At 40.3% G+C, this 11009-nt stretch overlaps 1 protein-coding gene across 3 annotated transcripts; it reads right to left on the bottom strand.

Moving 5' to 3' along the window:
* Window positions 1-7562, bottom strand: TLR7 (toll like receptor 7). Of its 3 annotated transcripts, none has more exons than XM_088052142.1 (3): window positions 7392-7562; window positions 5979-6103; window positions 1-3451 (listed from the first exon to the last, which is right to left on the bottom strand). In XM_088052142.1, exons 1-3 carry the CDS (start codon window positions 7465-7467, stop codon window positions 311-313), a joined length of 3342 nt encoding a protein of 1113 aa, XP_087908268.1. In that variant the 5' UTR covers window positions 7468-7562; the 3' UTR covers window positions 1-310. The 3 variants fall into 3 exon arrangements, with proteins under 3 accessions (XP_087908268.1, XP_014108349.2, XP_014108358.2); XM_014252874.2 differs by having other exon boundaries at window positions 5979-6107; window positions 7392-7461; XM_014252883.2 differs by lacking the exon at window positions 7392-7562 and adding an exon at window positions 5339-5424 and having other exon boundaries at window positions 5979-6050.
* Window positions 7563-11009: the final 3447 nt, after the last annotated feature.

Consider the following 11009-nt stretch of genomic DNA (forward strand, 5'->3'; position numbering starts at 1 on the left):
AATACAGCAAATAGAGAAACAATACATTTTAATTAAAATCCCATTTATTCCAGCAGTGTCTGAAGTGCAACTTTAGGCATGGTCCAACCACTCCTTCACTCTGTACACTTGAGCACGTTGACCAAGTGTCTAATCCACACTTGCCCCAACCACAGGAGATGCTGGAGGCAAATATTGAACTAAAAGCTGGAAGTGGTGATTTTCTGCAAAAGTGACTTCCAGGGGGTAGTGCATTATTTCTTGCTGCGCACTAAAAAGTGTCAAGCAAGGTGCATGTGCATCATGACAATATTTAAGGGAAAGAGTAGAACTAAACAGTTTCTTGGAGCAGCTTGTTGTATGCCAGAGAATTGCTCATAGCTATGGCATTTTTCAGGCACTGCCAGAAGTAGGGCTGAGACTGAGGATTAGTTGGCCATTCCAGGACTGAACTTCTGCACAGCCTCTTCCTCAGACGGACATAGCGGGACTGCTGCAAAACCTTCTCAAGAAATATCAAGATAATGACATCCATTTTTTCATCTAGAAGGCGCTGATGAGCCATATAAAATGTTGTCTTGAAGCGGCCACTTTTAATATACCTGTTGGTCAGCACAAATATGGTCTTTTTGCTCAGCTGAATGCTCTGGGAAAGGTTGTCAAAGACCGGCTGTCCTGGGAGCCAGTCCCTTCCTTCCAGGCATAAATTGAACTGTCTGGCTTTTTGGTTTTCCAGCCTTTCAACCAGTTCTTGCAGTACCCACTCGTTCACAGCAGGATCTTCACTGTCATAGGCAATAAAGGCATCGTAGCAAGCGGCTGGTGACGACAAGCGCTGATAGCCCTTCAGCTTGGCAGCGCAGTAATGGTAGCTGTACCACACATCCCAGAAGTAGAGATGGCTCATCACAGTGAACACCACCAAGCCGAGGATGGCTGAAGCTGACAGAGCGTACAGGATCAAATAGGACGTGTCCAGCTCACAGGTGTACAGGTCCAGGAAAACCACGCTCCTTCCCTTATGTGCCCCTGGGCCAGCACAGGTGACGTCCGTGGCCAGAAGAGGAATGGTCACCTGCGTCCGGTTGATCCACCAGACAAACCACACAGCCTCACAGTTACACTTAAAGGGATTGCCGTGCAAAAGCAGCATCTTCAGGTTGTTAATGACATTTTCAGGGAAGCTAGATCTCTTAATTATTTCAATCTTATTTGAGCTGAGGTCCAAGTATCTCAGTTCAAAAGCACCCCTGAGAAAATGTTTGGTTAGCACGTGAATGCGATTGTTTCGCAGGATCAGTACCTGCAGCGATGAAGTGCAATTGGACAGTTCTCGGGGAACATTAGTCAGAAGGTTATTGCTCAGGTCCAGAGTTACCAGGTTCTTCAGAGAGGGGAGGTTTCCCCAAATGAAACTCTTCAGCTGATTATTTGTTAGGTTGAGCACCTTGAGACTGGGAGGCATTTTTTCAAAAACACTATGAGGCAAAAAGCTGAGTGAGTTGAAGGAAATATCCAGTTCTTCCAGGCTGCTCAGATTCTTGAAGAATGACAAGTATCTATCATTGCCATCCTTCCAGAGAACATCTAAGTGATTTCCTCTGAATTCTAAAATTCGAAGAGATTGACTTTCCATTCCTGTATCAATAGTGGTGGAAATATCATTGTCATTCATCATCAGCTTCCTCAAGTGGGGTAGGTTTTTCATAAAACTTAGCACGTGAGTAACACCTTCTGCCAGAAAGTAATAGTTGTTATTGCTCAGATCTAGAATTTCTAAATATTTTAGTTCTTTGAAAGCAGTTTGGTATAACAAATCAACCCTGTTGTTAGAAAAATCCAGATATTTCAATCCAGACAAGTAAAAGAATTCACTTCCATTCAAAGTTTGACTTATTGCATTACCTGACAAGTTAAGACATTTCAGGGAGCTAAGCCCCTGAAAGTCAGAGGGGTTAACAAAAAATACATTGTTTCTGCTTAAATCCAATGTTTTTCCATAGTTAAGGCAATCTTCCTTAACTAAAGACTGGTAAGAAGAATCCTCTTTGTCTTTGGAACGGCAACTTCGCCCATACACATCATATCTAAAATAATGCATCTCTTGTTGTACTTGTCTGTTGTATTGCTCGGCTGAAATGGCAGGATTAGAGCAAAATCCATAGAGGTTGCCTTCCCCTGAAGAAGGAGAAATTTTATTCACTGAGAGATCAATGAACTTAAGAGCTGGGAATTCATCAAACACAGTTAGGTTTGCAATTTTAATAAAATTAGTCCCGAGATCCAACATAGTTAGATTCCTAAGACTGAGCAGTGGATATAGATCTTGTGCCCTCAGCTCTTTAAAGACATAACCCTTGAGTCTCAGGATTTCCAGGTTAGAGAGGGTAGAAAATGTCTCAGAAAGATCCAAGAAGGGAGAATACACCTTCAGTTCAAAATTAAAGGACAGATCAAGCTGCACAAGACTGGGGATAAATGTCAAAAACTGAGCATCTCCAATCTCCCTCATGAGGAAATTTCGGGAGAGGTCAAGTTCTTTGAGATTCCTGAAGTTTTTAAACCAGCTGCTGGGTATGCTCTGTAGAGAGTTACTGTGAAGCCGCAAAATTCTTAATTTTTCCAAAGAATCAAAAGCATTTGAATGTATCTGAATGGAGCTCTTGGGACAGGGAACGCAGGGATATGGGGCATTATAGCAACGTGGGCAATTGCCACTTAGGTCGAGAATTTCTAGGTTGGGAAGACCACTTAAATCCTGCTCTTGAATCTCTTGAATCATGTTGTTGTAAATATACAATTCCTTTAAAGTAGATGACAAATTGGGAGGAATTTGTGTTAAGTTGTTGGACTTCAGGGATAGTATTGTTAACTTTTTCAGCCCCAGAAAGGCTGTTTTCTCAATTTCAAATGAAACATTGCATGGATTGCGGTAGTAACAGTTCTGTCCAAGATACAGCACCTCTATGTTCCCTAGCTCCGAGAAGCTGGCTTTTTGGATAGAAAAGATACTGTTTGCTTCCAGACTCAGCAGGCTTAAAGCAGCAGGAAGACCTCGGGGTACTTCTGCCAGCTGGTTTGCATCCAGGTACAATGCCTTCAATCTTGTCAAGGCAGCAAAACTACCATTCTCAATTTTCAGGGGGCTGGTGCACACATGATTTTTGGGCCCCAGCTTGACAGGCACACAGTTGCATCTGAAGTCAATCTCCTCGAGGTTTTCAAGATGATTGAAGGATGTTGGGTAGATATGGGGAATATGATTAATACTCAGGGTAAGGTTGGTAGCATTTCCAGGGATCCCTCTGGGGACTTCTGTAAGGCGCCGGTCAGTGCAGTCCACTGTCACAGCACCTTCTGAAGATTTAACATCACAGGGTAAAGTTTTGGGAAACCAAGCCCCAGACAGCAGCATTGGGAATATGAAGAGCAAGATAAATGGCAATGCATTTGACATCTTTGCACAAGGTACCTAAAACCAAGGAAATGTGGACGTATTAGTTTAATGCAATGAAAATACTTCATCTATACACTGGTTTATAGGACAACTATACAGCTGAATTCCGGTTCTTGTCTCACACTGACCATGAATTTATGTTCAAGTAGGATTATATGTTTCAGGAACACATATATATTTTTTTTCCCTTGAATACTTTTTTATTTTTATTATCACCAAGATTTCTAGTGGTATTTTAAATACCACTTTCTAAAAAATGAATGAATAATATGTCCCGAAAAAGTGACCAGGGGAGATGAAAGTCTGTTTCTCTGTGAACGTTCTTTTTTTAAGGGAAAAGAAGAGCTATTAAACATCCTGCAGATTGCCATTGCATAATAGCGTAGATGAGCACTTTTTCAAAGTGTATGCAGGATGGATAAAATCTATATTTGCTTAAATAGAGCAATCTATATTTAAATCTGTAAACTTTCAAAACTTCACTAACAGGTGACTGAGTTCCTAATTAAAATTTAACATTATCATAAGTATTCTTCCTCCGGTAAGTGTCAGAATGGATATAGAGTTGACCTAAACCAGTCAATGTCTTTATTTCCATAAAGTTAATTACCAGTTTGCATTTTCACTGCCCAATAAGGGAAGCGGGACAAGAAAACCATGTATCAGTGTGAGGTGGGAACATGAAAATCAAAGACTGGTTTAAAACTGGGCATGTTCCATAAAAGATTAATAATCAGACTACATAACCAAAGCCAAAATCCCACAGGCATGTTGAGAAGCTTCCAAAACACTCTCCCTGTCTGTCAAGTCTTTGTGGTCTTTCCAACTTCATAGATTTGTGTGTATTATGGGAAGAGTTTTTAATCTTTCACAACTTACTAGTTACTTCCTCAGCAGCAGTCAGTGGCAAGGAAACCCTACCTGGCAGGCTTCTAGCCTTGGCTTTTGTGGCACAGGTAGAGGGGCCCTGACCATCTTGCTCGCTTGTGTCTGGTGCTGGCAAAGAGTTTCAAAGACAAGACACCCCACGAAAATCAACAGTCTCATTTCTCCCTTGAAAATTCAGTGGTGGAGTCTTGCATGGCACATAGAGGGCTCTTAAACAATGAGGATTGGTTATGTGTGGCATAATATTGATTTAATGTCAAAACCCAGTTAAACAGGCGAAAATCAGATAATTAGGTAAAATGTTCAAGATACATGGAAATGTTTTTATCTCTTTAGCTGGTACACAGGAACATACAGAGATCTGCCAACAGTCTGTGTGAACCCTGTGGAGTGCTGCCAAAGCTGTGCCTTGTGGGTGACACAGACTTGGAGGTGAAGTGAGGCTTTCTGTTGCATGTCTTGTTTACTTTGAGCACTGTGTCCCTTGTACAACTTTGTGTTTCTGTTTTACCTCTGCATCTGTGTATCTGGAAGAGTGCTCTAGTGACCTGCAGGGCAGCAAATGTAAGGGAAGACAGATCAGGTCTTACAGGACTGCATTTATGCTATCTTAACATCCAAATGGCATCACTTTGGTAATTCCTTCAGTCATCTTTGGAATTACAGAGCCTCAGCATAGAAGGAAATATGTAAAAGTCCACTGCAGACCTTGAATTCAGTGCAACCTGATACAGTGACACAATGCTACAGTGCTACCACAACTTCCTTGCCCATTCCCTGGAAGTGCTAGGGTGCCTTCTTTTCCGCAGATCCTCTGGGAGAAGGCAAGGTAGCTAAATACCACAGCTGGTTGCCATGGCTATCATACATACAGTTATTCAGGGAAGGCTCATATGGACTAACCAGGCCATGCCTGTGTATTCATAATTCATTATCTCCAATTTCTGTGTTTTCATTTGCTAGGTATCAAATTAACCGTCATTTGGCTTACTGGAATCCACTTTGGAAACTCACCCAGACAGATCACTGTGTAAGAGAGTTCACCAGCATTTTCAGTACAGTAGCCAATCCACTTTACAGCATTTAAGTTTTCTGATTTCCTGATGTAGAAAAGCACTTTGATAAAAATTATTAATGACAATAATCAGAGTAAGTGGGGAATGAATTTGGAAAATACAAAAGGCGTTAATTTTGTCCTAGCACCCAAGCTTTTCAGTAGAACCCTTTCTTCCCCAGTAATGTGGTCAGGGATGTGGGAAGGAGAAAGAAGGGCTCTGTCATTGATATTAAATTACATGGGAAATTGAAGGTCTTTGTTAGAGTGACAAAAGACAGTGCCAAAGAAAAATCTGGATATAGTCTTGAAAAAATTTTGCCTTCCTTCATTCTTTCCCAGGGGACACAGCATATGATACATGTAAAGAACGTTAGGGGACTAATGGAAAACCAAAGAGCACCTGTGCTACCAAATGGTCTGTGATGTCCCAGCAGCTGCCTGCCTCATTTCTTGCATTAGCAGACTGATGGACCCCAGGGCTAGTCTGGTTACCCAAGGCAAGTGCCCTCAGAGCACAGCAGAGACCTGGTAGGGAAACCACAGAGACACCCTGCACCACTAGACATGTCACTCCACCATCACATGGGCGCATTTTACCTTTATTTGTTGACACACACCGCAGCAAACAATGACGTGCTGGCTGTCACCAGCTGGGGACATGGAATCTGCAGTCACTGAAGCAAATACTGACAACTGATGCACATCAAAGTCTAGCAGCCTTTCTACCTTTAAATGAAGGAAAGTTAATTAGGTTTTCAAGCTTTAAGGATTTGATAAACCAAATTAAAACACTCTGTTGAAGCAGTAGACAAGGGCATGGGCAAGGTGTGATTGCAGTCAAGATTGAAGACACCAACTTTCTACATGAACTCATACTCAGTCACTGCATGTAGGCCCTTAATTTAAGGTGCTTAACCAAGTTCCTCAATTTACTGTCATCAACCTCAGCAGCACTGAAATTCAAGATAGAGTGGGACACAGGAGGGACAGAGACAGAGACAGAGACAGAGACAGAGACAGAGACAGAGACAGAGACAGAGACAGAGACAGAGACAGAGACAGAGACAGAGACAGAGAGAGAGAGAGAGAGAGAGAGAGAGGGAGAGAGGCCTCTTTGCAGGAGCTCCTCGGTTCAAAGATTGAAACTAGGTGCAGTGAATCTGGGGTTTGAAAGTCTTCATGAATACGTTTGTATTCTTAAGAAAAGACTCTTGAGTCTTTTACAATGCTCCGGTTTTGAACCATCACATATTTCAGTATTTTTAGGAACCTAAGTGTTTGTTGCAGAGCCAGCCTAGCTACTACTATCTTTGTGCTTCGTTTCTTCTATGCTCTTCCCTTTCCTGATAATCTTTTAAATGCATTAGCTATTTGAACTGTAAAGATTTACATTCTGGTGCTGTATCTGGCTGTTTGCATGTGTAAAACCTTGCATCCATTGTAGTACCAGAACAAACAAAAAGATTTCTAAATAAGACCAAAAAGCAATGTTGTCTTGTGCAATGTCCTTGCAAAGAGAGGCTTGCTTAAAATTACAGCTAGAGTATGTGAGCTGTTCTTTTCTCTGTGGTCTATGCTTGGCTTTATAAGAAGTTCAAAAAGAACTAATCTTCAGAGTTAAACTGGCACATGCACCAACCCCTAATGATTTAGGGTGTTCTTCAAATATTCAGCAGCAGTACAGCTATATGTTTCTGAAGGAAGGTTTTCTGTAGAGGTTCCACATGTATTTTAGGTTGTGACAGGAAGAAAGGGTAGAGAAAAATAAACACCTAAGAACTTAGAGCATTTAGATAAGACATTCATTACTTGTTCTGTAGCACTGCTGTACAATAAGTATTAATGCCAATTAATACTTTCCTTCCTAGTCATGATGCACTGCAGTTTCTAACCATAACATTAAACTGGACCATTAGAAAACAGAAAAGCAGAATATGTTCTTTAAAGTCTTACAAAACAGTTCCAGTCAAAGATATCTAAGAGCAATTTTAAAACAAAAGTTTAACATACCATTTTCTGTGTGCTTCCAGGTCTGGCAGATTTGATGCTGGAAGAGACTGTAAAACACAGCAGAAGAAAACAGCATCAAGGTCTTTGTGCCCAGTGGTTCAGCTGAGGTGCAGAGGAGAATATGACATAACTCACTCACGACGACAGCAGAAATCACTATCACTACCTTTCACCTTGATTGCAACTTGAGAAATAAATGAATGTGAAACAACTGCTGCAAACTTCCTCAAACATCTGTTCTTAAAACAAAAGCACCTCATCTGCTGCTCCACCCCCACAGAAATAACTGAGTACTCTTATTTTTCCCCCTTTAAACAAATTCTTATGTTGCTCATATATCAACGTGCTGATATTCTCATATGCTGCAATTTTCTCCCTTCTATGCTACTTTTGAACACAGTTTTCATTACAAAGTATGTTTTACCTAGACACTGTGCCACAAAAAACTGTAAGACCTACTCAAAAAAGGTTAGCATCCAATCCATGGGGAATTTCTAAGGACAATTGTGAAATATTTGGCCACAAACTTTAAGATTAACCAGCAAGGAGAAAAATGTGTTACATAAGTGTAAGTCAGTCACTTCAGACTAAACTAAGATTTGCAGAAGCTCAAGTTCCTCCTTGCCTCCCCCACCCCCTCTTTTTAGTATAAGCTGCATGAAAAGAGAGACAGAAGTTGGTTATTGATGTTAACAATAGTTCCATTTTAGAAGTTTAGTCATTCTTACTATTATTTGGCATTCACTCCTGAAGCAAATAGCTTCAAAAACCGGGGCAGTTCAAAGTTACTCTATGGAATAAACGTCTATTAAGTGAATGGGACTTTGGGGAAGGGAAACAAAACTGATGATAAAAAAGATAGTGGGAAGGGTACAGGAAATGGCATACAGCAAGGTCAAAACTGTGTGGGAGAGTGTAGAAGGGCCAAAGCTTAAAATTACACGGATAGACTTAAGCTGATGACAATCCAGCATTTCACAGAAAATGGTGTCTTTCAGACGTTTTAATACTTAGAAACCTCCATGCTCACCAGAACAAGATGGCTCAATTTTTAGGATGTTTATTAGCTGGAGTTCATAGGGGTCTTCCATGCCTTCCTTCACATATTTTTCTTTACATTTGAAATTGTGATTTGTAATTTCTCTACCTATCCTGGAGCTGAGAAATTAATTTCAGGTAAAAGAAACCTGAAGAATGAGCAGGGAAAGAATTTGTAATCATGCTTTCAAATTGCCTGTGTTTAGTGTCTGAGTCATAGAGGTATAAACAGGGAAGGTGTACAGCATCATTGCCATTTCAATCAAAGCCTAGAAAAGGGCTTATTATTTCCCAAATGGTTTAATTCAGGACTGTATTTCTCACCTTTGTGTCTGAATACTAGAAGTACTGCAATGCAGGATGATTCTTCTGCTCTTTACTGATAACTGGATTTTGGTTTTCAAAATACACTGAGATTTTCATTGGGTGCTACACCATAACTAATGCAGAAATCTCACTAGAATCCTGCTGTGTATTGAAAGGCCATTCAAGAAATTTCTGGTAGGAGGAAAACCTTCACTTTACACTAGCAAACATGCTACACAAGCTATTCTGCTCTGGATATTTCACTCTATGTCAGAACAAAGGGAAGCTAGCTTCCACTCATTTATAATTATTGACTCTATAGCAAAGATAAGGTGCTTAACTAATTATGAAAGAAGAGAATTTGACACAAGCTGGACCGTATATGTTGATTTCTTCAAGTACCCAGCCATGTCCCTGATATGTAACACCAGAACCCGAGAGGCTTTAATGTCTACTTGTTTTGGTTGCAAGGGTTTTCTGTATCAGTGTCACCCAAACCTGCAATTTTTTTTCAAGTGCACACTGTCCTTGGAGATCTTCCTTGCAGTCTAAACCTACAAACTTCAGCTATTTTAATATCTAGACAGACACTCAGCATTTTATTTTGGAATTAAGGCTGATTCTTCTTTATATTAGAAACTTGCTGTCACCCATCTAAGAGCAGAGGAGTTTCGATTCTGCACCAAGCGAAACTGCAGGTTTAGCTAAACACTAATAGAAACACAGAGCGTGCTTTTGCTGCTTTTTTCCCCCTTAAACCTATGAAAACAAGCAAAATACAGCAACATATCCCTTCAAAAGGTTGGAGTAAATGCACAGCAGTTTAGAACTCCAGAATATAGTTTGATTTTTGAAGGCACAGGAAGTCACTGATTTACTGATTTTTAAAGTTCAGTTTCCCTCAGAAGTTGCACAAAAATATCTTTTGCCTCCTCTGAAACACAAAGTAACCAAAATTCAAAAATGTACTTCCTACTACATCACATGTTAGGGGAGGACCCACTGATAAGAGCAAATGTATATTGCTGCTGCTGTGAGTGAAGAATGTAATTTAAAATAAAGCAGGAACACTTAACTGCTTTAGTTCTTCACCTATGAGTTTGGTCATCAGTTGGCCTGTAATCAGATTGGTGAATTCACGTTTCCTTTTTTCCCCCCTTTGTCTTCTAAAAGAAAACTTACAGCAAGTTGCTTTAAACTATTTATGAAAATCAGGATTCCACTGTGTTCATCTTAAATCTGGGTAGTTTATTTATAGTCCTAAGGTCTTGCAGCAATGCCTTCTTTCTGAAGTGCTGGCACCCTCATTTCAAGAATGAGGATACAATCCCACCTATTCATAGTTAATACAACATTCAGTTGTAATATTGCATAATTTACACAGGAAATTATTCAAGAAAAACAAGTATCTTGCTCAGTTTTGAAACACATAATTTGACTCTTCAAACTGATGTAGACAGATGTACAAAAGAACCAAAAAGAGAAATGGATAGCAAAATTGGGGAAATAACAAAATCACTCGCAGATGCCTTAAAGCTTCTGTATGTACAATCTGTGTATGTAATGTAAGATCCTTGCTGATAGCCATTACAGAAATGTATTTGCAGGCACTAAAATGAACCAAAACAAACAGAAGACAGCACTGGAGGAGACTGGCCTACAAGTAGGGCAGAGGAAACACTCAGGGATCAGGTGAACATGAAGAAAATTACAAGGTCTAAAGACCAAATAGAAATTAACCTGGCTACTGCAGAAAAAGAGAATAAAGTGTTCCTATAATGCATTAACAATCGAAGAAGGGCTAAGAAGAATCTTTATCAGAGTTCAGTTTTGGGCCCTTCAGTACAAGAAAGATACTGAGGCTTCACTCCCCACAGTCCACTACCTCAGCACCAGAGTCTGACCATTTGACATTTAAAACACCTAGGGAGTCTATGACAAGAGCTGCCAGCAAGGCTACAAACATCAGATACTCCTACCAAGAAAGCCAGAAATGTGTACTTGCACTAGGGCAGTGGAACAAGTCAATCTAAAGTTTATGTACAAATATGAGCTAAATCCTTCAATTTCTGCAATGCACTCTGGTATTTTTTTTGTTATCTCAAAAGAACGCTGCTGAGAGAGGAATGTTACCCACCAGGCTGAACTGTCAGACCTTCAGAGCAGAATCCAGGCATGCACCAGGGAGCACAGAGAATTAAACACACCAAACACCTCACCATTGCCTGTTCCCATGGCTTTAAATTCTCTCAAAATGGACACAGTTTTCACAGA

This window comes from Pseudopodoces humilis, chromosome 2, assembly GCF_049639895.1.
Source record: "Pseudopodoces humilis isolate 2021_Gansu_Grassland_sample_001 chromosome 2, ASM4963989v1, whole genome shotgun sequence".
Lineage (NCBI taxonomy): Eukaryota > Metazoa > Chordata > Aves > Passeriformes > Paridae > Pseudopodoces > Pseudopodoces humilis.